Source organism: Jaculus jaculus, chromosome 22, assembly GCF_020740685.1.
Source record: "Jaculus jaculus isolate mJacJac1 chromosome 22, mJacJac1.mat.Y.cur, whole genome shotgun sequence".
In the NCBI taxonomy this organism is placed as follows: Eukaryota; Metazoa; Chordata; class Mammalia; order Rodentia; family Dipodidae; genus Jaculus; species Jaculus jaculus.
In genome coordinates, this window is record NC_059123.1 from 7,402,451 (window position 1) to 7,430,150 (window position 27,700).

The following is a 27,700-nucleotide window of genomic DNA, read 5'->3' on the forward strand; positions in this document are numbered from 1 at the left end:
TCCAAGCCTGGGGAGGGGTGGGAGACAAGAACCGACCAGGACCAGCAGCCCCCCTCCCTCCACCTGACCTGACCTCTGAGGCTGCAAGTCCTTTACAAGATTCAGACCTCAGGCCCTCCCCACCGCGCCCCTCTGAAGCACGTGATGAACAGATCCTAAACGAGCCACGTAGAGTCAGATGCAAAAGAAACGCATTATTCTTGTGACTACAAGATGTTCCGGCGCGCTGCCGAGCAGAAAAGTCACAATGAACATCGGCAAGAACTGGAGGAGGTTATGCTGACCATGCAAGCAGTAGATAACGCCCACGTTTCTATGCACCGATTGTCCTTTCAATAAAAGCGTGCATACACGATCCACGAGGTTAAAAGATAAAATAAGCAATGAAACTGCCGTGGGGAATTTTTGCTACTCCTGAAGGTGGGCAGCTCTCTCCAAGGGACCCTCTCAGACACTATCATTTTAAAATGCATCAAAACAAGCCTAACTGTGAAATGCCCACCTCCCCCACCTCCCCCCAGCCCCCCACTGATCCGTGTGGACGCGCTGGGGCTCCATGTCACGACCTCCAGCCCACCACCAACTTACCTTGAAAGTCTCCGCCAGCTCCTGCGAGCCTGCTTCGGCGGCTGAGCATCCATTCCTGCAATCCTTCAAGGAAAAGAAAAAAAGAAAAAGAAAAAAAAAATTAAAATTAAACCTCCCTTAAGTAAAGGCAGGTTAGGGAGGTGGGGGGCACTGAGGCTAGCATCTCCATCTAACCACTCACCATCCCAACAGACAGAAGCAGGAAAAAGGGACAATCTAACACCGGGGGATGGGACCAGTCCCAGCAAGCGCCAGCTCTTCTCTTCTCTTCGCCACACTGCCGCAGATCCAGGCTGGGTTTTATTTTTTTATTTATTTATTTTTTGTCTTTAGACTCTGTTAGCTTAGGGAGGAATCTTGAGGGAAAAAAAAAAAAAAATTCCAGGTCAGCCCAGGAGCCAGGGATCAGAGGAACAAGAAGGCAATTGTCTCCCTCATGTCCGAGTAAATCGTCTAGACGAGGGTTTTAAGCCATTTATAGAAAAAAAAAAAATCTCCGGGGCGCGCAGTGCCTCGTGGTGCCGTCAATCACGCGCGCGGGCGCACAAAGGACGCGCGGGCGGGCGCGCGGCGGCGCGAACCACTGTCTGTGCGCACAGGGTCCCCGCACGCTCCGGGACCCCCAAACCACCCAACATCTTAGGAACAAAAACCTTGTACGGTGTGCGGGGGGAGGAAGGGGAGACCGCTTAAAAATAGAGAAGACGCAGCTCCTGCGGGAAAAGCGCAGGGATGGGGGTGGAGGGAGAGAGAGAGAGCGCGCGCCTGATTTGCTGAATAACCCTGGAAAGAGGGAAGAAAAGGGTTCCAAGCAGGCAGAGAGGCTGGCCTTGGGCATATTTGAGGGAGGTTGGGGGGGGGGGGGATGGCTGTGCCTTGTGGAGCCCAGAGATTGCTCTCCCACCTTGTCGGGCAAGGCATCCCCCCACGGCGACCCCTGCGTCCCCGGTGGTGGCGACCCGCGGCCGCAGAGGGGTGGGGGCACCTCGCCAAGGCGCGGGTCTTAGGGTTTCGGATGGGGAGGGATGGGGGAATCGGATCCAGGATGTTGCGGGGTGGACAGCGCGGACAGGCCTTTGCTGGGGACTTGGGGACCCCTCCCCGATTCCTGCCGCTCTGCCGGGGTCCGGGTGGAGGGGTACCTGGCGAGCCCGGGCGCGCCGGCCATGGCGAGGCTGCAGGGACGCGGGGACCGCGATCAACAGCAGGTGACCCGGCCTCCCTTAAGGAGGAGCCCCCCCCAGCCGTCCGGTCCCCCCCCCGCGGGCTGCGGTGGGAAAAGGGGGCCCTTGTCCCCATCACTGAGCCACACCGCCACAACTGACCCACAGCAGGCACGGCCCAGCACCTCCTTTTATTTATTTATTAATTAATTACTTTAGCCAAGGAAGCCACCCCAGAGGCCAGGAATGCCACTCTCCAAGGCAAAGGACACCCCCGGAGACATTCATTTACATCACAGAACCATTTTCCTGACAAAAGGCCAGATCCTGTCCCCTGGGGATTTATTTGCAGCTCGGGGACTGGCTGCACAGTGTTTAGCCATCAGGACAGGTATGAAGATACTGTCCACGGACAAAGACAAGGCTCTCACCTCAGGAGGTAAAGACTTTATTCCGGAGCCAAATACTGTGTGTCTGTGGCACAGGAACACACATGTAGGTCACCCCAAACCCCCGTGTTCCAATGTGCTAATAATTTCATGAAGGTTTTCTAGTTACAGAACAAAAGGAAGTCACAAACCAAGGCACTGTTCAAATACATTGGCTGAGCACCAGGTAGGTGTGTAATAGCGAAGGTGAGGGGCTGGGGGACCACAGACTCTCCCCATAGGCATCAGATGCTATCTGATGACGTCCTCAGCCATTGGGTTGGTAGAAGGTCTGTCAGTACATTCCAAACAGGTTGCACTTAGCCTGGTGTGGTGGGCACACACCTTTAATCCCAGCACTGAGGAGGCAGAGGGAGGAGGGTCTCCATGAGTTCAAGGCCACCCTAAGACTACACACTGAATTCCAGGTCTAGCGTGAGACACTACCTTAAAAAATAAACAAAGAAAAAGACAAGAATAGAAGAGTTCCAAAGCATACTGTTTTCACAGTTTTCTGGTGTAGGCCTGAGATAACAATGTTTAGAAAGAGGAAGGGTATGTGACCTTAGAAATTTTGCTTGGTTTGAAGAAGGAATGGAAACAATGAAACAGTGTTTGTTCCCATGCTGTGGTCACCAGAAGCAAGGTCCACACGTCCTTGCCATTCCAACATCCTCAAGTGTTTCCCTTAAGAATTCTCTTTTTTAGCCGGGCGTGGTGGCGCACGCCTTTAATCCCAGCACTTGGGAGGCAGAGGTAGGAGGATCTCCGTGAGTTCAAGGCCACCCTGAGACTACAGAGTTAATTCCAGGTCAGCCTGGACCAGAGTGAGACCCTACCTCAAAAAAAAATTTTTAAAAAAAAGAATTCTTTTTAATAAAAAATATTTTATTTATTTATTTGAGCGGCAGAGAGAAGCAGAGACAGAGAGACAGATAGAGAATGGGCACACCAGGGCATCTAGCCACTGCAAATAAACTCCAGACGCATGTGCCACCTTGTGCATCTGGCTTACGTGGGTCCTGGGGAAATCGAACCTAGGTCCTTTGGCTTTGCAGGCAAACACCTTGACCGCTAAGCCATTTCTCCAGCCCAAGAATTCTCTCTCTTTTTCTACTACGCACAGACACAGTCATTGCCTTTTCCCCATAACTGACAATAACTGACAGCTGCACACACACACACACACACACACACACACACACACACACGAGAAAGGCAGAAAAAAGTCTTTGTGTGTGTGTGTTCCTGCACTGCATTCATGCTGCAATGCACACGTGGAGGTGACAGGCGATCTCCTTCCACCTGCAAGCTTGCGAGATTCTCCTGTCTCTGCCTCCTATCTTGATGTAGATGTGAAGCAGTTTAGGGGTTAACAGAGCCCCTGATAGCGAAAGCAAGAAATTGCCTTGACAGTGACCTTGGGACGACTCAGAAGGTATCATAGGGCTGGAAAGAAGTGACTGGAGTACTGAGTAACATCTTGATCACACCTTCCAAGGCTCAGGATCTAATGTGAAAGAGGTGGCGGAAAGAATGTAAGAGCCAAAGGAAGGGTAGGACTCCTTACAATGTGCTCCCTCCAGACACAAAATGGCCTGGATATCCATGACCTCACAGTGCCTGACACTACCTACACAAGACCATCATAATAGGAGGAAAAGATCGTGACATCAAAATAAAAGAGAGACTGATTGAGACGGGAGGGGATATGATGGAGAATGGAGTTTCAAAGGAGAAAGTGGAGGGAGGGAGGGTATTACCATGGGATATTTTTTAAATCATAGAAAATGTTAATAAAAATTGAGAGAGAGAAAGAAGAAATTGCCTTGAGGGGCTGGAGAGATGGTTAAGCAGTTAGGGCACTTTTGCCTACAAAGCCAAAGGACCCAGGTTCGACAGGGCCCACATAAGCCGGATGCACAAGGGGGCACACGTGTCTGGAGTTAGTTTGCAGTGGCTGAGGCCTTGGAGCACCCTTTCTCTCTCTCCCTTTCTTTCTCCCTGCCTATTTCTGTATCTCTCTCTCAAATAAATAACTAAATAAAAATAAAATATTTTTTTAAAAAGAAATGGCCTTGAGCCTGCAGGGGGGGTCCAGTCCTCATCATTTTTTCCCTAAAGGAGTCCTTGAAGGAGGTCAGAAACACAAAGGGGATGGGCTGGTTTTTCCCTATCTTCCTTTCTCAGAAGGAATATATGTAAATGAGATCGTTCCCTTTTCTGGCCTCCTGAAGGGGGTGGGGGGCTGGACTGACCAGCTCAGCCTCCATCCAGTCAATTCCAGTAAAAAGACCCTAATCAGGGCCACTAGGGGCCTTTCCCATTGACGGAGACCTCTCCTACTGTACAGGAACCCTGCCCTCTCTCCTTCTCTTAAACTCAACAGTAAATGTTTATGGTCTGTGGCTTTCATTTATCAAATTAATAAGAACCTGGAGGCCACCAACTCAATGGAAGTTTTGTGGTGTGGCCATGAACATCCGGCCACCCTAACTCCTGCTCTACTGTTTTCAAAGGTACCCCCACATTGCCCGATCAGATGGGTTCCCACAAGATAGCCCCGTCGGCATGGTGCTCACCTTCTGCGCCAGTTTGAATATTTGTCCTCCAATAGACTCAGGTATTATTAAAACTGAACTCGCAGGAGCTGGAGAGATGTCTTAGTGGTCAAGGTGCTTGCCTGTGAAGCCTCAGGATCCTGGTTCAACTCTCCAGAACCCATGTAATCCAGACGCACATGGCAGTGCTCCCATCTGGAGTTCATTTGCAGTGGCTAGAGGCCCTGGCACGACTCTCCTCTCCCTCCCCCCACTCCCGCTTCCTCTCTTAAATAAATAAATGAAATCTTGTTTTAAAAATTGTGTTTTCAGGGCTGGAGAGATGGCGAAGCAGTTAAGCGCTTGCCTGTGAAGCCTAAGGACCTCGGTTCGAGGCTCGGTTCCCCAGGTCCCACGTTAGCCAGATGCACAAGGGGGCGCACGCGTCTGGAGTTCGTTTGCAGAGGCTGGAAGCCCTGGCGCGCCCATTCTCTCTCTCTCTCCAGTTGTCTTTCTCTCTGTGTCTGTCGCTCTCAAATAAATAAATAAATAAAAATAAAAAATAATTTAAAAATTGAGTTTTCAGCTTCTGCCCCTTGCAGGCAGACTCCTACAACGAGGTTTGGGGTGCAGTGGGGTGTCATTGTGGGCAGATCTGAATTCCAGCCTATTGCAGTCAGGTTCGTATTGCTGGTAGAAATCACCCAACTAAGAACAGTTTGTGGTGAAAAAAAAAAGAGGTTTATTTTGGCTTACAGGCTCTAGGGGGAAGCTCCATGATGGCAGGGGAAAACGACAACATGAGCAGAGGGGTGGACATCACCCCCTGGCCAACATAAGGTGCACCATAGCAACAGGAGAGTGTGCCAAACACTGGCAGGGGAAAACTGGCTATAACACCCATAAACCAGCCCCCAACAATACACCGCCTCCAGGAGGCTTTCATTTCCAATGGCCATCATCTGGGGGACCTGGCTTTCAAGAACATCTAAGTTTATGGGGGATCCCTGAGTCACGCCACCACACAGCCTAAGGTATGCAGAGTGAATTCTGCCCCGTTCCCCATTCCTCTCTGCTGGCTGTTGGGTGGTCTCGGTCTGAATGTGTGGAGAGGCCAGCTTCTTCTGCTGTCACAGGAACTTCCCCTGGATCTGTAACCTTCAAATAAATCCCTCCTTCCCTGCCATAAACTGTGTCGGGTTTGGAAGTTCATCCCAGCAGCGTGGAGCTCCCTGCACCACCTTGCAGGTATGCAGACCTGAGTTCAGCTCCTAGAACCCACCTTGGAAAGTCAGTAAATGAAACACTGACAGATTTCCTACTGTGTCCAGTTTCACATTCTGAGGACCTAAACTCAGCTGAGCATGGCTGCACAGCAAGCAGTGTTACCCACAAGTCACCTCCTCAGACCCCTAGCTCTCCTTAAAAAAAAAAAAAAACTGGGCTGCAGAGATTGCTTAGTGGTTAGAACACCTGCCTGCAAACCAGGATTTAAGAATCCCGAGGGGCCAGGCATGGTGCCACACGCCTTTAATCCCAGAACTCGGCAGGCAGAGGTGGGAGGATTGCCATGATTTCAAGGCCACCCTGAGAATACATAGTGAATTCCAGGTCAGCCTGAGCTAGAGTGAAACCGTACCTCAAAAAAAAAAAGAATCCCGAGGGACCATCATGCATCCCATAAAGGTGTACAAACACTATGCCACAATAATATATAATAAACTTCTATTATTATAAAACTTTATTAGTATAAAATAGAATTAAGTTATATTAGTATATAATATATTCTAAAATATCATGAAACTACATTAAAAATTGTTTATACATAGCTGGGTGTGGTGGTGCAGGAATTTAATCCCAGCACTCAGGAGGCAGAGGTAGGAGGATTGCTGTGAGTTCAAGGCCACCCCTGAGACTACACAGAGAATTCCAGGTCAGCCTGAACTAGAGTGAGACCCTACCTTGAAAAACAAAAACAAAAATAATCATGGATATATAAACCGGGAAGTACCTGCAGCCTCAACACTTGGAAGCAGAGGCAGGAGGATGAGGAGTTCAAGGTCAGCCTTGGATACGCAGAAAGCTCAAGTCGAATCTGGGCTACAGAAGACCTCAGTCTCAACTGCCCCACGCCCCCCAAAAATAATAAGGATCTCTAGACGGAACACTCCTGGACATGGAATGGATGAGGATATTTTAGACAAAATCCCCAACATGTAGGAAACAAAAGGGACATTGGACAGGCGGCGTTCTGGAAACCTCTCATCCGCACCGCAAAGGAAGCCGCGTGAGGAGGAGTCATGACTCCTGGAAAACGGGACAAACACGATTTGCCAGCCATACAGCCTCAGACGCGATGCTAACGTCCAGAATATAAGAGGAATTCCAAAAGCTCAACAGCAAAAACACGAGAACGCAAAGGTACATTTAGCAGACTACCCGTGAGCTAGGGAGATGGCTCAGTGGAGCGGAAGTGTGAGAATCCGGGTTCGCATCCCCAGAACCCACAGAAAGCTGGACGCAGTGGCTGCAATGCAGTACTCCTTACAGTGAGAAGGAAGATGTGGACAAGAGGCTCCCCAGATGCCGAACGGTCAGTTACCCTGGCATATATAAAGGCCAACAACAAGAGAGCTGACCGCAAGCAAAACTGAAGGCTTACGTGGGTCCTGGGGAATTGAACCCGGGTCCTTAGGCTTTGTAGGAAGCACCTTAACTGCTAAGCCATCACTCCAGCCCAAAATTCTTTTTCTGTATTTTATTTACTTAATTTAATTAATTGAGAGAGAGAGAACGGGTGTGCCAGGACCTCTAGGCACTGCAAACGATCTCCAGATGCCTGCACCACCTTGTGCGTCTGTCTGTCTTAGGTGGGTACTGAGGAATCGAACCTGGGTCTTTAGGCCTTGTAGGCAAGTGCCTTAACCACTAAACCATCTGTCCAGTCCCCCTCATACAAATTCTTTAAATCTAATTGCCTTGTTTTGTGTTTTTTGTTTTTTTTTTTTTCAAAACTAATCAACAACCAGGCCATGCATGATCTGCAAATCTCCTTAAGGAAGTTCCTGCAGACCGCTCCTCCACGTGCATCAGAACCTGCTGGGAAGGGCCTCACAGGTGACAGCTGTCTGCTTCTCATCCCTCCCAGACACTGCTCAAGATTTGTCACGGAGTGGCCACATGACGGACGGACGGAGCACACGTGCATACATGCAAATGAAACCTAAGTACAACTTCGTCATTCCCCGTGTCAGAGGAAAATGAAAACCTAACAAGCGCTGGTGGCCCAGGCGCCACTTAGAAGAGACAGGCGGTGACGGGAGGCCAAGGACAGGCCCCAGCGCTTGTCCACCGGGGTTCGCTGAGGTCGGGGCTCCCCTACTTCTCTTCCCCTCCTACTCCTCACCTTCATCAGCACTGCTCATTTTCCTGCGCCCACTGAGCAAGCCTGCCCCTGGAAGGTCTGAAGGTCATCTTCGAGTTCCTCACAAAGGAGCGACAGATGGACAGAGAAACAGATACACAGAGTCTGGGAGAGATTAGAGGTGGCCGGTGCGCGGCTGGAAACACTTAAGCTTATCATTTCGCATTGTACAGAAATAGAATCACGTATCAAGTTCTGAGAGGGAGGAATTAATCCTAATTAAATGGGGCTCTAAACAAACGTCTGGATATTATAACCTGCATGGCTCTCGAGAACACTTTGTGTTACACGCAAGTAAGGAATTTTGCTTTGTGAGAATTCATGTTAGTGTGCATGGGGAAAAAAAAAAAAAAAAACCAACAGCAGAAAAAAAAGGCCTTGGGCCAGCACCAGGGCCAAAGTGCCTGAGGCTCCAGGAGTGGCCCTTAGGAGTCTTTTTTTTTAAAATTATTTATTTATTTATTTGAGAGCGACAGACACAGAGAGAAAGACAGATAGAGGGAGAGAGAGAGAGAATGGGCGCGCCAGGGCTTCCAGCCCCTGCAAACGAACTCCAGACGCGTGCGCCCCCTTGTGCATCTGACTAACGTGGGACCTGGGGAACCGAGCCTCGAACCGGGGTCCTTAGGCTTCACAGGCAAGTGCCTAACTGCTAAGCCATCTCTCCAGCCCCCCTTAGGAGTCTTTGAGTGGCCAGCTGCACCTGCGTAAGCTGGGGTTCGGGACCTCCTGCAGATACCAAAGATCCCAAGAAGCCAAGGTTCTGAAGGAAGTGGCACCGTGTTCACACTCAGTTGCATCTCTCATACTTTCTTTTTCTTTCCTCCTTGACACTGCGAATCACCCCTAGAGGTTTGCACAGCATGTAGCACACTGCAAGTGCTGAGTGGATGTCTGATGCCTCACATTGCTACATTGCGGCCACAACCCCGGGCTGAAGGGATGTGGGAGTGGTCCACCCTGGTGGCAGGCCGGCGGGGCAGCTTGCTCGCATTTGACAGACCAGGAAGCAGAGAGAGATCAAATGCTGCTATTCAACTACCTCTTTTTCCTTTCCTCTACCTTTTTGTTGTTGTTGTTGTCTTGTTTATTTTTGTTTATTCATTTATTTGAGAGTGACAGAGAGAGAAAGAGGCAGATAGAGAATAGGCGTGCCAGGGCCTCCAGCCACTGCAAAGGAACTCCAGATGCGTGCGCCCCCTTGTGCATCTGGCTTGTGTAGGTCTTGGGGAATTGAACCTGGGTCCTTTAGCTTTGCAGCCAAGTGCCTTAACCACTAAGCCATTTCTCCAACCCAGGTAGACCTTTCTTAATCCAGTGAACTTGTAAATCAAAAGTACCCATCTCATGATGTAACCCACTGTTACATTTCCCTGAGGACAAGGAGAAACATTTACACAGGTTCAGTTCGGATGAGACCTTGGCAGACACGACTGCATACTCCCTCAGAGGTGGCCTGCATCCACCAACCAAAGCAAAGAGCATTTGCGTATGAAAGATTCACTGTGTGTATGGTATGATCCGTAACCTAACTATCCCAACAACAATGAAGTGACTCTCATCAGTGTGTGGGCACAGGAAAATGAGGAATGGTTGGTAATAACCATGAGCGACAGACGCATGTCAAACAGAAACATGGGTATTTTGGAATACAGTGATATTTTGTGAATTACTAATGAAAACAGTTTTCCGGGAGTGCAACATATATGTTAGAGAAGACATTGTGGGGACATGGGAGCGCACACTCAATATATCAGCAGTTGGGACACAGAGGCAGAAGGATCAAGAGTTCAAGGCCAGGGCTGGAGGGATGGCTTAGTGGTTAAGGCGTTTGCCTGCAAAGCCAAAGGACCCAGGTTTGATTCCCGAGGACCCATGTTAGCCCGATGCACAAGACAGCACACGTGTCTGGTGTTTGTTTGCACTGGCTAGAGGCCCTGGTCACCCATTCTCCCTCCCTCTCTCCCTCTCTCTCTCTCTCTCTCTCTCTCTCTCTCTCTCTCTCTGTCAAATAAATAAATAAATAAAAATAATATTAAAAAAAAGAAGCCGGGCATGGTGGCACACGCCTTTAATCCCAGCACTCGGGAGGCAGAGGTAGGAGGATCGCCTTGAGATCGAAGCCACCCTGAGACTACATAGTGAATTCCAGGTCAACCTGAGCTAGAGTGAGACCCTACCTCAATAAAACAAAATAATAAATAAATAAATAAGTAATTACAAATAAAATAACACTGTTCCCTATTAGAAGCTTTCTGGGTTACAATTCCAAGGGCATGCCTGGACCCAGATGCTTTTTATAAACCTTAAATACCCTCCTGACGTTGTGGAAGGAAGGACAGTGGCATGTGACTCACTGGGGCCTGCTCCCCTCAGTGTCCCCTTTGGTCAGCGCCATGGTGATACAGACAGCAGAGTCAGAAGATGCAGAAATGGCCTGCCCTGGGCGCTTGCGGTTCGTACAAGCTGCACACGTCACGCTGACGGCCGCGCTCTAAGGGTGACATCATGAGCCGCATCTTGCTAATGAAAATATCTGATGAGGCCTCGTATGATAATTGGGGGGGGAGGAGGGCGGTTACACCAATGCACCAGTATTTTGGGGGGCTGTCTCTAGAGTCATATGAAGTGAAAGAATGAAATCTACAGACCAGAGAATAAGATTCAGACAGATTTTTTAAAAAATTTTATTTATTTATTTATTTGAGAGCGACAGACACAGAGAGAAAGACAGATAGAGGGAGAGAGAGAGAATGGGCGCGCCAGGGCTTCCAGCCTCTGCAAACGAACTCCAAACGCGTGCGCCCCCTTTGTGCATCTGGCTAACGTGGGACCTGGGGAACTGAGCCTCGAACCGGGGTCCTTAGGCTTCACAGGCAAGCACTTAACCGCTAAGCCATCTCTCCAGCCCTCAGACAGATTTTATTACAGCTTCTTAAGGGAACAAGAAAGACATAACTTGCCCAAGAAGGCAAAAGGGCATTTGAGAAGCCCTCCTTGACACTCAGGTTGGGCTTTTTATTATCATTATCTTTGTTACCATTATTATTATTATTATTTATCATGGGAATCCTGTGGGCAGCTGATCTAACCAGTTAGCCCTAATGTCAGGGGTCCTGGGTCAAGATTTCTGTTAGAGGGCAATCTTCCCAGAAATCTTAATCGTCTAGGACAAACCTCTTGGAAGGGGGGGAAGGACTCCCTAAGAGGGCAGAGATAAGCCAAGGCTAAACCCTTCTGACTTTCTGACCTGGAGTATAATGATCTAGATTTCCCCAGGTAGGCCCAGGACAATCCCTGCGCTTAGCAGAGAGAATGCTATTAACTTGGGGGGTCCTGTCACCCCTAAACCGCCTCACTATGAGGACTCATGGGACCAGGTTCTCGCCGCTATGACCTGTTACAGATACAAGGGAAGGTCAGCAAAGGGGCAAAGGCTGCGGGAGGAAATTCAGAGGAAAGGACACAAGCCCCCAAGACTCCCTCGCCCCATGAGGTCACATGCCATGCACTTAATTCCTCCTGCAACAACCTGTGACAATATCCAAATGCCAGGTTAGAGACTCAGTGCCCAAGGATTTTTTTTACTGGGGCCACTCACACAGGCATCCTTTATCCAGGGCAAAGGACAACCCAGGCTCACGGAAGGAACACAGATGCTCACAGGCAACTAGTTTGTGGAAACAGTCCAAGTGTGGTGAGTCAGGCTTTCTGGAGAATGGGGGGAACCGCCCTGTCATAGTCAGCTCCACGTTGCTGGGATGAACTTGCAAACCAGGCACAGGTTAGGGGAGGAGTGGATTTACTGAGGATTTACAGATCAGGGCACGTTCCACAGTGGGCAAGAAGCTGGCCCCGCCCGGCGTGGTGGCACACGGCCGGACGTGGTGGCGCCCGCCTTTAATCCCAGAACTTGGAGGCGGGGGTAGGAAGATGGCCATGAGTTCAAGGCCACCCTGAGACTCCATGGTGAGTTCCAGATCTGCCTGGGCTAGAGTGTGACCCTACCTCGAAAAACCAAAAAAAAAAAAAAAGAAGCTGGCCCCTTGCACAGGTCTGTGCAGAAACAGCACTGGCTGCCCCTCAAGCGGGCGCACTCCAGGAGCCCCAGGCAGAGCCCACGCACTCTCCAGACCCACCCCACACTTAGGGCCGGACCTTAGGATCCACCCACAGAGACACCAAGTTACAAGCTTGAATAAAACTCCTGAATCTATTGGGGGACACCCATTCAAACTACCACGCACCCCAAATCCAAGACCTCAGACACCAGTTGCAATGGTTAATCATCTCTGTCAACTTGACTAAGTTTGAAATCACCTAGGAGACACAGGGGTTAAGGGTGTTTCCAGAGAAGTGTAATTGAACGTGCTTAGTACCACCCTATGGGCTGGAACCCTCAAGGGAATAAAGGGAGGAGGAAGCCAGGTGAATGCCAGCATTCCTGCTTCCTGTCTGCTCAGGTGTGCAGAGCTGCGGCCACCACCCCTGGTAAAATGGATGTATACTGGGCTGGAGAGATGGCTTAGTGGTTAAGCGCTTGCCTGTGAAGCCTAAGGACCCCGGTTTGAGGCTTGATTCCCCAGGACCCACGTTAGCCAGATGCACAAGGGGGCGCACATGTCTGGAGTTCATTTGCAGTAGCTGGAGGCCCTGGTGCCCCCATTCTCTCTCTCTTTCTTTCTGCTTCTCTCTCTCTCTCTCTCTGTCTGTCACTCTCAAATAAATAAATAAAAATTTAAAAAAATTTTAAAAAACGGATGTATACTGAAACGGTGAACCAGAACAAGCCCTTCCCTCTTAAACTGCTTCTTACCAGGTATTTGGAGCTAACACACAAGTCGAGATCACCATTGCAGGCATAGATAGCTCCTCAGAGCTACCATCATCAGGCCTGACTTGGAAAAAACTCCTTTCTGCCCGGGAGTAACTGCCAAGTGTGGTCAATGCAGAAACAGCAGAGGAGAGGGCTCTCACTGAAGGCCAGGAATGGGAAACGCGATGTTCACTATACAGACAACAAAAGTGGTTTTCCAGCAAGCTAACCACCTGTACTAGCCGTCCACCCGACCAGAAAGAGCTCAGGGAGGGCAAGAGTTTATTTCAGGTTATCTCACACCATCATATCAGCAGAGAGGAAGCGGGGCAAGTGACGCTGGGCTGTGACGCCTGAAGGCCTCTAGGGACCCACTTCCTCCCCCAAGGCTTCACCTCCCGAAGGTGCCACAACTCTACTGGTTACTTTTTCATTGCTGGAACAAAACACCTTGTTGTTAAAGACACTGGGGCTGGAGAGATGGCTTAGCGGTTAAGCGCTTGCCTGTGAAGCCTAAGGAGCCCGGTTCGAGGCTCGGTTCCCCAGGTCCCATGTTAGCCAGATGCACAAGGGGGCGCACGCGTCTGGAGTTCGTTTGCAGTGGCTGGAGGCCCTGGCATGTGCCCATTCTCTCTCTCTCCCTCTCTCTGTCTGTCACTTTCAAATAAATAAATAAAAACAAACAAACAAACAAAAGACCCTGCAAAGTTGATGTAAGGAAAGTGTAAGAGAAAAGCAAAAGAGAGGACAGACTGTTCATTGAGAGGCACAGCGCAGGGCAGCTGCCTTCCCGCAGGATGGAGGTTGAAGCACTGCGGCCAGCTGCAAGATTATAAGGAAGATCCTAAGAAACACAGACTGGACCAGCTGCAGGTCTAAGGAACTGTATAGTTATTTGTGTCTTTACTCAGATTAAGCTTTTTTAGCAAAATGGCCCAGGGAGGATATCCCATCAGATGGTTTCTATTCCCTCAGGTTTTCTGAGCTAAGGGAAGTTTATCAGCTGGGAGTCAACAAGCCAGTCAAGACTACATGGTCCTGAGGTTTCTTTATTGCCTGCTGGTCTTAGGGATGGTCATTAACTCTTTAGTTCCCTCTAGTCTTCAGGGAAAGAAGTGAACCCTTCAGTTGATTGACAGATTAGAACTTTGTGGTTGTGGGGGCTACAATGTTGTAGATCCAATCTGGACCTATCTTTAAACTTAATAGACTTAATAGCTATTTATCACTAACCTCTGTACCTCAACTACCTTATTTCCCTATGAGATAAAGCCAGTGGATTGAGAGGCCCTTAGCTTCCACCAACCCATACATTAATAATGTCACCCGACAGCATGAAACCCTCTCCCATTGTCAAAACCCATCACCACGCATCTAATGTTTCCACTAATGTGTCTCAAGTGTCTAGGTTTAGGACTTTCTTTGTTCTGTGATGGTAAATACTTCATGAAAGTGTTCCCACATTGGAACAGAGTATTTGGGACAAGCTGAATCCATGTTCCCAGCCACAGTCGCTCCTATTTGGCTCCAGAATGAACGACCTCTCACTTCCTTTGAGGTGAGAGCTGTGTTTTGCAGTGACATTAGTAACTTTTAGAAATATTAACAGGACCTTAGAGCACTTGCCTAACATGCACGAGACCTGGAGTTGGGTTCTCAGCCCCAGGAAGAATTCTGTTGGAAGAATAAAGATAACCCTACCTGCCCCCCACCTCCTTTCCAGGGTACGGAATGTTCCAGAAACACAAAGCCCTCTTTGCTTAGACAACCGTTTCACTTGCGGATCCCCAGTAATGCTCTTCTTCTTCCCTTCTGGCTCCATCTCTGAGCTTCTCTCAGAGGTAAATTTGGGAGATGTGATAAAGTTTGCAGAGCTAGCTTTCCCAGCTTCCGTAGAAATTTCTCTGGACAGGGCTGGAGAGATGGCTTAGCGGTTAAGCGCTTGCCTGTGAAGCCTAAGGACCCCGGTTCGAGGCTCGGTTCCCCAGGTCCCACGTTAGCCAGATGCACAAGGGGGCGCACGCGTCTGGAGTTCGTTTGCAGAGGCTGGAAGCCCTGGCGCGCCCATTCTCTCTCTCTCCCTCTATCCGTCTTTCTCTCTGTGTCTGTCGCTCTCAAATAAATAAATAAATTATAAATAAATAAATAAATAAATAAATAAATGAAACGTGGGGCTGGAGAGATGGCTTAGTTAGTGGTTAAGCACTTGCCTGTGAAGCCTAAGGACCCCGGTTCAAGGCTCGATTCCCCAGGACCCATGTAAGCCAGATGCACAAGGGGGCACATGCATCTGGAATTCATTTGCAGTGGCTGGAGGCCCTGGTGCGCCCATTCTCTCTCTCTTTCTCTCTCTCTGTCACTCTCAAATAAATAAATAAATAATTAAATAAATTTTAAAAAAATGAAATGTGAGCCGGGCGTGGTGGTGCACCCCTTTAATCCCAGCACTCGGGAGGCAGAGGTAGGAGGACCGCCGTGAGTTCGAGGCCACCCTGAGGCTCCATAGTGAATTCCAGGTCAGCCTGAGCTAGAGTGAACCCTACCTCAAAAAAACAAAAAATTGGGCTGGAGGGATGACTTAGTGGTTAAGCGCTTGCCTGTGAAGCCTAAGGACCCTGGTTCAAGGCTCAGTTCCCCAGGACCCACATTAGCCAGTTGCGCAAGGGGGCACACACGTCTGGAGTTCCTCGGCAGTGGCTGGAGGCCCTGGCACGTCCATTCTCACTCTCTCTCTCTCTCTCTGCCTCTTTCTCTGTCACTCTCAAGTAAGTAAAAATAAAAATAAACCAAAAAAATTAATTAATTAATTTTTAAAAACATCAATGAAACATGAAAGCTCCAGGCTTAGGAGAAATCTGAACACTACTGTCGGAGAGACAAAGTGAAAATGTAGAGATTGTAAAACCCATCGCCCCTTACTGCCGGGCTCCCAGCACATGTGCACATGCGCATTCTGGATCGTTCTTTCTGGAAAATCACACCACTCTGAGAAAAGATCCAGAGTTCATTGCATTGGGAGTCCATGCCATGCGGTTATAAAACTGAAACAAACAGCCAGGCCCTCAAGCCTGCCTGTACAGCACCTATAGGTGACTCCACCCCAGGTGACTGACCCAGATGAATGCATGCCCCTCACCAATTTCAGTTTCTTACTTCTGTTTCTCCTTCCTTAACCCCCTCCTTCCTGTTCTCTCTTCCCTTCTTTCCTTCTTCTTCTCCCTCCCTCCTTTCTTTCCTCCCTCCCTTCCTTCCTCAAACTCCTTATTTAGCCCAAGCGAGCCCTTGAGCTCATGATCTTCCCACCTTCACCCCCTGAATGCTGGGATCTATAGGCAGCCTGTGTTGCCGTGCCTGGAGTGATCATATACCGTTTACAGAACAACTACTTCGAATCCTGCATATGGTATGACATTTAAATTCCTTAATAAGTTTCAGTTCCTGGTAATTAAAATCAATACCTTGGGAAAAAAATGTCAAGAAAGATACCATTGGACTTAAATAGACAGCGCTGACTTACTCATTATCATCCGATGCCTTGATACGGATCATAGATCATAGATAATGGTCTTAGGCTCAATCATAGAGTTTCTTTCAACATAATGCATTAGCATTTTTTTTAAGTTATTTATTTGAGAGCAACAGACAGACAAAGAGGCAAATAAGAGAATGGGCGCACCAGAGCCGCCAGCCACTGCAAACGAACTCCAGATGCATGCGCCCCTTTCTGGCTTATGTGAGATCTGGGGAATTGAACCTCAAACCAGGGTCCTTAGGCTTCACAGGCAAGTGTCTAACTGCTAAGTCATCTCTCCAGCCCCGCATTAGCATTTGTGTATGTCTGCTTATTTTGTTTCTGAGGTGGGGCCTCACTCTCCCCAAGGCAGACCGGGCACTCTCTCTGTCGTCCCAGTCTGGTCTTGAACTCACAGCGATCCCACTGCCTCAGCCTCTCCAGTGCTGGGACTAAAGGTGCGTGTCACGATGGCCAGCTTAGCATTTCTCTTGTTTTTCTCTTTCTTCCCTAACATCCTTAGCCAGCTAACTGGATCCAGTAAACTCTCACACAAGACTGCCACCTGAGTCCAGTGGACTTTCCTTTCCCAAATACCTCCTCCTGCACTATAGGAGCTCGGCCGGTATGCTTTCCCTCTCTTAGACTCCATTTCTGTAATTTCTATAAGAAAATCTTTCTAAACTTTATGCTCTGGTCTATGAGTTTTATTTGTCAAAATTCCTAAGATTAAAAGAAAATTCCTAAAAAAAAAAAATTTCCTAAAATAAGTAAGTCAGGTGTGGTGGCACAAGCCTTTAATCCCAGCACTCAGGAGGCAGGCAGAGGTAGGAGGATCTCTACAAGTTCGAGGCCACCCTGAGACTACATAGTAAATTCCAGGTCAGTCTGGGCTAGAGTAAGACCCTACCTCAAGAAAAACAGCAAGGGAGGGGGGATGGAGAGATGGCTTAGTGGTTAAGCACTTGCCTGTGAGGCCTAAGGACCCCAGTTTGATGCTCGATTCCCCAGGACCCACTTTAGGCAGATGCACAAGGGGGCGCTCGCGTCTGGAGTTCGTTTGCAGTGGCTGGAAGCCCTGGTGTGCCCATTCTCTCTCTCTCAAATAAATAAAGAAATGAATAAAATTAAAAATAAATAAATAAATAAAAGTACCCAGAAGCCACTAATTCAGTGGAAGCTTTGTGCCATGATGAGTGACTGGCACCCCAGCTCCTGAATTATTGCCCACCCAAGAGCTGAAACAGACTCTACACTCTCAAAGACACCCCAATATCAATCATATCAATGCATCATTTCACATGTGTGCAAGGAGATAGAGGGCATTTCTAATTATAATAAGCATTAACAAGTATTGGGATCGTTAAATGTGGTTACATGCATATGATTTCGTATTCCCAGGAAGGTGTTGTCCTTTTATAACAAGTGGTAGACTGTGATGCCTTTCTGTACAGTGCTCCTGAGAATACGGGTTAAAAAAGGTTCCACTGGGCTGAAGAAAGGACATTGCAGTTAAGGTGCTTGACTAAGAAGCCTAAGGACCCAGGTTCAATTCCCCAGTACCCACATAAGCTGGATGCACAAAGTGGCACATGTGTCTGGAGTTCGTCTGCGGTGGCTATAGGCCCTGGTGCACCCATATTCTCTCACTCTCTCTCTCTGTCTGTCTCTCTCTCTCTAATAAATAAATAAGGTATTTTTTAAATTTTTTTTTTAAGTTGTCAACTGACAAGCAGGCACATTAATGAGAGCTACTCATTAAATTTAAATTTAAAAATCTACCATAGAGGGGCTGGAGAGATGGCTTAGTGGTTAAGCACTTGCCTGTGAAGCCTAAGGACCCCGGTTCAAGGCTCGATTCCCCAGGACCCACGTTAGCCAGATGCACAAGGGGGAGCACGTGTCTGGAGTTCCTTTGCAGTGGCTGGAAGCACTGGTGCGCCCACTCTCCTCCCTCCCTCTCTCTCTCTCTCTGATTCTTTCTCTCTGTCTGTTGTTTTCAAATAAATAAATAAAAATAAATGTGGTGGTTTGGGCTGGAGAGATGGCGTACGGTTAAGCGCTTGCCTGTGAAGCCTAAGGACCCCGGTTTGAGGCTCGGTTCCCCAGGTCCCACGCTAGCCAGATGCACAAGGGGGCGCACGCGTCTGGAGTTCGTTTGCAGAGGCTGGAAGCCCTGGCGCGCCCATTCTCTCTCTCCCTGTACCTGTCTTTCTCTCTGTGTCTGTCGCTCTCAAATAAATTAAAAAAATAAATAAATAATGTGGTGGTTTGATTCAGGTGTCCCCCATAAACTTAGGTGTTCTGAATGCTAGGTTCCCAGCTGATGGAGATTTGGGAATTAATGCCTCCTGGAGGGAGTGTATTGTTGGGGGCCGGCTTATGGATATTAAAGCCAGTTTCCCCTTGCCAGTGTTTGGCACACTCCCCTGTTGCTATTGTCCACCTTATGTTGGCCAGGGGGTGATGTCCACCCTCTGCTCATGCCATCGTTTTCCCCTGCCATCGTGAAGCTTCCCCTCAAGCCTGTAAGCCAAAATAAATCTCTTTTTCCCAGAAGCTACTCTTGTTGGGTGATTTCTACCAGCAATGCGAACCGGATTGCAACAATAAACAAAAACAATCTACCATAGATATTACAAGCATAGTGGGCATGGTATGCTCATCTGTAATTCCCACTCTGGAAGTACAGGCAAGATCATCATTTAGTTCCAGTCCTTCCTTTAATACATAGTGAGTCTGAAAACAATCTGGGCTACACGAGACCCTGTCTCAAAGCAAAAAAAAAAGGGAAAAGTAATAAAAAATAAGTAACATAAACATTAAAACTGGGCTGGAGAGATGGCTTAGCGGTTAAGCACTTGCCTGTGAAGCCTAAGGACCCCGGTTCGAGGCTCGATTCCCCAAGACCCATGTTAGCCAGATGCACAAGGGGGCGCATGCGTCTGGAGTTCGTTTGCAGTGGCTGGAAGCCCTGGTGTGCCCATTCTCTCTCTCTCTCTCTCTCTCTCTCTCTGTTTCTCTCTTCCTCCCTCCTTCTCTCTGTCACTGTCAAATAAATAAATAACACTAAAACCTCTTGGGAAATGATACAGCTAACCAAGCATGAATAGTTGATGTATGAAGCAAAAAAGAGAAATAAAGGTAATCATCAGGAGAAGTTGAAAGGTCCTATATATCAAGGATTTAACAGTGACGGGGAAATCTAAGAAGGCATGATTCTTATCCACATGGAATAGAACTGAAAGCTAGAAAAATAAACTCAAAAGAACAATCCTTCTTTGCCAGAAATAAAAGTGTAAAATGACCTAACACATTTTTTTGTCCCTTAAAATTTTGTTGGGCTTGTCTGTATAGGTATTCATTAGTTGGCTTAAACACAGCATTGTTTTCAACCAAGAAGTCCACATTAACCAGAACTGGAAGTGGTTAACGTTCCCAGACGCATGACTGTGTTCTGTAGCGTGAGTCCATCTGCTGCGGGGTGTTTCTTGTTACGTACCGTGCGGCATGAGACAGCAACGTTTGCTGGTGCAGCGGGACTTGGCTGTTGCTGCCATTGCGTGCAACTTATTTTGCAGTTGAATCTTTTTGAATGAATTTTCCTGGCATTGTTTCCAACCTATTACCATCTACATACAGCCTCACCCCTGACATTTTATTCAAGAAAAAAAGAAATCAAACATCCGATAGAGAAAAATATAAAATAAGTTCTACTAGAGCTGGAGAGATGGCTTAGCGGTTAAGCGCTTGCCTGTGAAGCCCGAGGACCCCGGTTCGAGGCTCGATTCTCCAGGACCCACGCTAGCCAGATGCACAAGGTGGTGCACGTGTCTGGAGTTCCTTTGCAGTGGCTGGAGGCCCTGGTATGTACATTCTCTCTCCCTCTCTCTTTCTTTCTCCCTTTCTCTCTCTTTCTCTCTCTGTCTGTCACTCTCAAATAAATAAATAAAAATTAACAAAAATTTAAAAAAAGTAAGTCCTACCGGTGCTATGAAGGCACTAAGATATATAAACACTGTTCCCTGTGTGTCTATAAACATTCTATCTTTTGGATGTCTATTCCATTAAGAAATTGCATATTGAGCCGGGTGTGGTGGCGCACGCCTTTAATCCCAGCACTTGGGAGGCAGAGGCAGGAGGATCGTCGTGAGCTCAAGGCCACCCTGAGATTCCATAATGAATTCCTAGTCAGCCTGGGCTACAGTGAAACCCTACCTCAAAAAACAAAAAAACAAAAACAAAAAAATCTTGAAGAATGAGGGCTGGAGGGATTGCCTAGTGGTTAAGGCACTTGTCTACAAAGCCAAAGGACTTCGGTTCTATTCCCTAGGACCCACGTAAGCCAGATGCACAAGGTGGCGCATGCATGTGGAGTTCATTTGCGGTGGCTGGAAGCCTTGGTGTGTCCTTTCTCTCTCTCAAATAAATATATAAAAATAAAGAATTTATTCTTCCCATTAGTCATGTTTTGCAAAAGCTATTTTCTACCAAAAATTCACTGCCTAAGTGTGAGAATGAATGACAACAACTGAATTCCTTGCTTGTAGCATGCCCTGAAGTTAATCTTTCAACTTTGCGATCCACCCGCTGAAAGCAACGTGACTCAGTTTCCTCTGCCTTGGTGTCCCTTGGGTCTAAACAGCTCAGATGACCAAGAGTAACAAGGAAGGTTTAGAGACGCTGACTGATCTTAAGAGAGGCTCTTTGCCCAATCTCCTCACTAGCCAGTTGGACTCTTGACTCAGAACAAGCACGCATGCGTTAGAAGTGCTGACCATGGGGTTGGAAAAGATAGTTTAGTGGTTAAGGCGTTTGCCTGCAAAGCCAAAGGATCCTGGTTCGATTCCCGAGGACCCACGTAAGCCAGATGCACGAGGAGGCGCATGCGTCTGGAGCTCGTTTGCAGTGGCTGGAGGCCCTGGCATGCCCATTCTCTCCCTTTCTCTCTCTCTCTCCCTCTCCCTCTCTCTCTCTCTCTCTCTTTCTCTCTCCTTTTCTCCCTCTCTCACAAACAAATAAAATATATTATTTGGGCTGGAGAGATGGCTTAGCAGTTAAGCGCTTGCCTATGAAGCCTAAGGACCCCAGTTCGAGGCTCAATTCCCCAGGACCCATGGTAGCCAGATTCACAAGGGGGCACACACATCTGGAGTTCGTTTGCAATGGCTGGAGGCCCTGGCACTCCCATTATCTCTCTATCTGCCTATTTATCTTTCTGTCACTCTCAAATAAATAAAAATAAATAGCTCTCTGCTTCTATAAATATATATACATACATACATACACACACACACACATATACATATACATATACATATACATACATACATATATATGTATATATATATATAAAATAAAATGCTGACCACAGTGTTGAAGACAATGCAGTCAGTGGCTATGGGTCACAGAACTGCCACAGATCTGCTGATGCAGGGTCCAGCAGGTCACACCCCTGAATCTCTTCCTTTAACTAATGTGTAAGGATCATCCAAAGTCATAGTTTCTTACCCATCACTCATTCAGTGTTCTCCTTGTTCATGCATTACTGGTCTTTGGCTGTCCAATAAAAATGCCAGGTCAGCCTGGGCTAGAATGAGACCCTACCTCGAAAAACCAAAAAAAAAAAAAAAAGCCAGTGCATGGTGTTGCGCACCTTTAATCCCAGCACTCAGGAGGCAGAGGTAGGAGGATCACCGTGAGTTCAAGGCCACCTTGAGACTATGTAGTGAATTCCAGGTCAGCCTGGGCTAGAGCGAGACCCTACCTTGGGAAGAAAAAAAAAAAAAAAAGCCAGTGTCAGAGTTTCACGAAGTTTCATAGAGACAGAACAAAGAGTCATAAATCAGGACACTTTTCAGTTACACAGGTAGGCACATTCAGCGGCAGGGAGGGGAGTTTAAAATAAAGCCAGGAAAGCTCTTATTACAGGCTTCGAGGCGGGCAGACGCTAACAGTAGGTTAGGATAAAAAGAAGTGATGACATCAGGGCTGGAGAGATGGCCACCAGCCACTGCAAACAAACTTCAGACGCATGCGCCACCTTGTGCATCTGGCTTTCCGAGCGTATTGGGGAATTGAACTTGGATCCTTAGGCTTTTCAGGCAAGCACCTTAACTGTTAAGCCATCTCTTCAGCCCTATAACAAGTTTAAAAAAAAAAAAACAAACAAAATTAAAGGTGTACAGAAGACCATGGAAGTTAGAGGCCAGACACGAGGGAAGGTAATGAATGGCTTTTAAAGTGACTGAAAATAGCCTCTCCCACACCCCGTGGCCTATTTATCTCTCTCTCTCTCTCTCTCCCTCTCAAGTAAATAAATAAAATAAACTTTAAAATAAAAAGAATATTTTGATGTAGGCCAAAGCATGAGGGTTTAAAAAGGGGGAATCATCTAGGTGTGGGGGCGCACACCTTTAATCCCAGCACTCGGGAGGCACAGGTATAAGGATCCCTGTGAGTTTGAGGCCACCCTGAGGCTACATAGTGAATTCCAGGCCAGCCTGGGCTAGAGTGAAACCCTACCTTGAAAAACCAAACATAATACTACTAATAATAAAATATAAATTAAGAAGGGGGAATCAGCTGGGCGCGGTGGCACACACCTTCAAATCCAGCATTCAAGAAGCAGAGGTAGGAAGATTGCTGTGAATTCGAGACCAGCCTGAGACTACATAGTGAATTCCAGGTCAGCTTGGGTTAGAGCAAGACCCTACCTTGAAAAAGAAAACAATAAAGTAGTGAAGGTAGATCAGTGAAGAGGAATGGAAGAGAGAAGGGGATGAGGAGGAGAGTTAACAAAAACCAAAAATGTTATGAAAATGTCATATGGAAACCTACTGCTTTGCTAACTAATTGAAAAATTTATATAATTTAAAAGGAGTTTGAGGTGAATAATGCTGCTCCCAGAAATCATACATTGTTACAGGAAAATCCCAGTGCCAGGGGTGGAAAACCTTGTAGGGTGTTGTTTGTCAGGGAGGCCCCTGGAGCCCCCAAAACAATACAGGCTAATGCTGGGTTTTAGGGTTCCTCACCAGAACTAGATAGTAAGACTCTATTGTTGAAGATTTTCTTGTTTGCTTTTATTTTTATTTACTTATTTGAGAGCGACAGACAGAGAGAGAGAGAGAGAATGGGCACGCCAGGGCCTCCAGCCTCTGCAAACAAACTCCAGATGCGTGCGCCCCCTTGTGCACCTGGCTAACATGGGTCCTAGGGAATCGAGCCTCAGACTGGGGTCCTTAGGCTTCACAGGCAAGCGCTAAACCATCTCTCCAGCCCTTGAAGATGTTTTGATTGTAGGGCACTGCGAAATCAAGCTTGCGGTCTCCCTGCGGCTAGCTTAGTGTGGGAATGCTCTGTACTGGCCGCTGGGGGAGAAAAGTCACTAACAGTGTTAATCAGAACTCTGCTGTAGGATACTTGCTCGGCCATGTTTGTCGGCTGCTCTGTTCACAACAGCTAGGAAGTGGAATCAGCCCAGATACCCATCAGCTGATGAATGAATAATGAGGATGTGGTACATAAATGCAATGGAGTTTTATTCCGCAGCAAGGAAAAAGGAGATTATGAAATTTGTGGGATGTTGGGCTGCGAGAAAGTGGAGGAGAATGTTGTCTGAAGACATAGAAAGTGAGATTGGAGATAAAGATTAAAATGGAAAAAGAAGAGTGGATGCACACACACACACACACATCTGGTGTGGTGGCGCACGCCTTTAATCCCAGCACTGGGGAGGCAGAGGTAGAAGGATCGCCGTGAGTTCGAGGCCACCCTGAGACTCCATAGTGAATTCCAGGTCAGCCTGGGCTAGAGTGAGACCCTACGTCAGTGAAAAAAAAAAAACTGACTTGAGACCCTGGGTTCAACTTCCGGCACTGGAAAACATAGAGTAAAAAATAGTAAAAAGAACCAGAGAGAAGTTACCATTGTTTCTTGGCTAAATGGTTACCTTGAGCCATCAAATGCATATGCTTATGCCCAATGATTAATACGGTTGTCACTTTTGGGTGGAGAATATTGGGGAGACCCAAGACTTATCAGGATGACAAGAGAAAGCCCGGTGCATAGCCAGGACCGGGCATCTCTACCACACCTTCCAGGACTCAGGAACAGGGCATTGGAAGTGGCAGCAAGAACGTAAGAGCCACACGGTGGGAAGGGGTTGGGGCACCGTCTTTGTGACATGAACTAACACATCCATGACTTCACAGTGGTGTCGGAACCCCACAAGAGCAGTGCTGTTCTGAGCCTATGGAGAAAAAAAAAATGGACAGAGACAACAAAACAGAAAGGCTACTTTGAATGAGGAGGGTCCTCAGTGAAATGGGTGAGGGGGAGAAGGGACAAAAGACGTCAAATTACAGTATGTGCATAACTGAAGTTCTTAATAATGATTTTTTTTTAAATCATAAGGCTGGAGGGATGGCTCAACGATTTAAAGCGTGACCCTGCAAAGCCAAAGGACCCAGGTTCAATTCCCCAAGACCCAGGTAAGCCAGATGATGCACAGGGTGACGCCTGCGTCTGGAGTTCATTTTCTGCCCCCCCCCCATGTATTTCCCAGTCTTTCTATCCCGCCTGCATCAGCCTCACCCCCTCCTTCACCTCAACTCCATCCTCCACCCCTCCCTCCCTCCTCACAGCACCTCCCCTTTGGAAGCCTGACTTCATTCCCACCCCAAAGTTCGGCTTGCTGGATGGGACTGTCGCTCCCCGCAGAGGCCAGCTGGCAGCGGGCCCCTCCCCATCATCCTTTGTCCTTTGATAAAGGCACTTTCAGATTTCACGGCCACTTCAGCTCTGTGGTCGGAGCTGACTCAGTCTCCATTCCTAGCACCCCCCCCTCCACCACCACCCAGAAGTCCGCAGCTAGGCTCAGATTAGTGTCATTAGCGTTAAAATGCAAGGTGGGGGGTGGGGGGGTGGACGGCCACTATCTTACTGCCTTTAGGCTTTTTGGAAACAAACAAAACAAAACAAGAAAAAAAAAGATAAGGCCGGGCGTGGGGGCGCACGCCTTTAATCCCAGCACTCGGGAGGCAGAGGTAGGAGGGTCGCCGTGAGTTCGAGGCCACCCTGAAGACTATATACAGTGAATTCCAGGTCAGCCTGGCCTTGAGCGAGAAAATAAATAAATAAACAGCTGACTGTTCTGCTTATAATAGCTAAAAGGGAGAGTTTGCCTTCCTCACTTTCCCCCCCATTCGCCTAACAGGAAATCATCTTGCCCAGGCTCCCTCCCCACCCCCCAGGGTCACCGCAGCTCAGGACGGAAGGGCGCCCCGCTCAGCACGTACAGCGGGCACTGGTGACCGCCCCGTGGGCATCGGGTTTGCAGAGGAGCTGGGCACGGCCGGGGAAGGAGAGTCCCAAGGCTCCGGGGCCGCGCGGACGTCCTCCCCTTCCTCCAGAGGACGGCTGCGTGCGCGCTGACCACGCACGCGCTGGTCCAAGACGCGCATCGTTTTTACCTTCATGGCTCCGAGGGCGGCGAGGGATGCTCGGCTGGGGATGCTCCGGGGGTGGGGATGCCGCGGGCGGCGGCCAGCGGTGCAGCGGTCCAGCGGCGACACGTGGCTGAGCGAGCCCGGCAGGAAGCGGGCTGCGGCCGGGACCTCCGCGCGCTCCTGCGGATTGCATCAGCAGGCAGGCTCAGCCGGTTTCCCGCCACCGCCACCCCCAGAACACCGCCCCCGCCCACCCCGGGGGAGGGTCACTCTGGGCCTCCCTGGCCCCTCACTGCTGGGTGTGTGCCATATAGACCCTGGGGGACACCGGGGCACGCTCTGCAACTTTGAGCCTCTTGCTCTTCGGGCTTACTGCCTGGGGGCGGTCCCCTGTAACCCCCCCCCCCACATTACTGCCTTCAGGGTCCCCTGTCATTCCCCCCCACACACACACACACACGTTACTGCCTGGGGGGACCCCCTGTCACTTCCTCCTCCTCCCCCCGCACACACACATAGTGACTTGCTGCTGACCGCCCCCTCCCACCGTCATCCCATAGATCACAGTTTCTTTTAAAATTTCTTTTTATTTATTTACTTGCAAGCAGAGAGAGAAAGGAGGGCCTCCAACCACTGCAAACGAACTCCAGACGCATGCACCCCCTTGTGCATCTGGCTTAATTGGAGGTGGGGGGGTCTGGGGAATTGGCTTAAATGGAGGGGGGGGTTCTGGGGAATTGAACCTGGGTCATTTGACTTTGCAGGCAAGCGCCTTATCCGCTAAGCCATCTCTCCAGCCCTCCCATAGATCACAGTTTCAAATGCACTTTTTTTGTTTGTTTTCCAGGTAGGGTCTCTAGTTGAGGCTGACCTGGAATTCACTGTGTAGTCTCAGGGTGGCCTTGAACCTCCTACCTCTGCCTCCCTAGTGCTGGAATTAAAGGCATGCGTCACCACGCCTGGCTTTCAAATGCACTTTTGAAAGGATTGCAAGGCACAAGTCCCCTGTGTTTAACACGTTTGTCACGCTCTTCCTCCCCTCTCCTTCTCCAGCCACGTCCCCCAGTCTACTCTCAAATGCGCCTGCTTTTGCCCCAGTTTCTTATTTTTAGATGAGCGCACACAGAATTCTTTGGAATGTGAGAGTGCCGGTTAGCCCTGGTCCCTCCCGGTCACCTCCCTCCCCCACCTCCACACAAAGGCTCACCAGGGGTCCTGGTTTCCTGCCTCGAGCCTCAGGCCAGGCTGTTGGGAGCTCAACCTTTAGAGGAGGCCATCAAGCCCTCCAGGGCTCAGGATTGGGGAGAGGGGCAGGGACGGGAGGGAATGTAAGCGCCCCAGGGTGGACAGGAGCTCTCTGAGGTACTTTTTGTCTGCTGGGGTCCTTGCTTATAGGCCCTCAGCCAGCTCCCTCTCTCTCTCTCTCTCTCTCTCTCTCTCTCTCCCACACACACACACCACTGAGAAATTCGTATTTTGATAAACTTAAGCTGTGGGGGTTGGGGAAGATAGCTGAGTGGTTAAACGTGCTTGCTTGCAAAGCCTACAGGCCCAGATTCAATTCCCTAGTACCCATGTAAAGCCTGCCACAAAAAGTAGCATAAGTGTTTGCCATTCTATTTGCAGTGGCATGAGACCCTGCTGGAGCGCGCGCGCGTACACACACACACACACACACACACACACACACGAAAATAAATAAATTCCTTTAAAAGTTCTCAACTGCCTCAGGTACTGCATTTTGTCCATGTCCTTTATTAAACCAGACTTCCTAGTTA

The 27,700-nt window shown here is 48.7% G+C and overlaps 1 protein-coding gene across 3 annotated transcripts in view; it reads right to left on the reverse strand.

Moving 5' to 3' along the window:
- Bcat1 (branched chain amino acid transaminase 1) overlaps positions 1 to 26,017 on the reverse strand; it is an 87,736-nt gene extending 61,719 nt beyond the window's left edge. For 2 of the 3 annotated variants that reach the window (XM_045139478.1, XM_045139479.1), the window contains exons 1-2: positions 770 to 1,028; positions 589 to 651 (exon numbers count right to left, since the gene is read on the reverse strand). In XM_045139478.1, coding sequence (XP_044995413.1) covers positions 589 to 651; positions 770 to 772 — 66 coding nt within the window. In that variant the 5' untranslated portion in view covers positions 773 to 1,028. Of the gene's footprint in view, positions 1 to 588; positions 652 to 769; positions 1,029 to 25,946 lie in introns of those variants that run through there. The other variant, XM_045139477.1, reaches the window with a different exon arrangement.
- Positions 26,018 to 27,700: the final 1,683 nt, after the last annotated feature.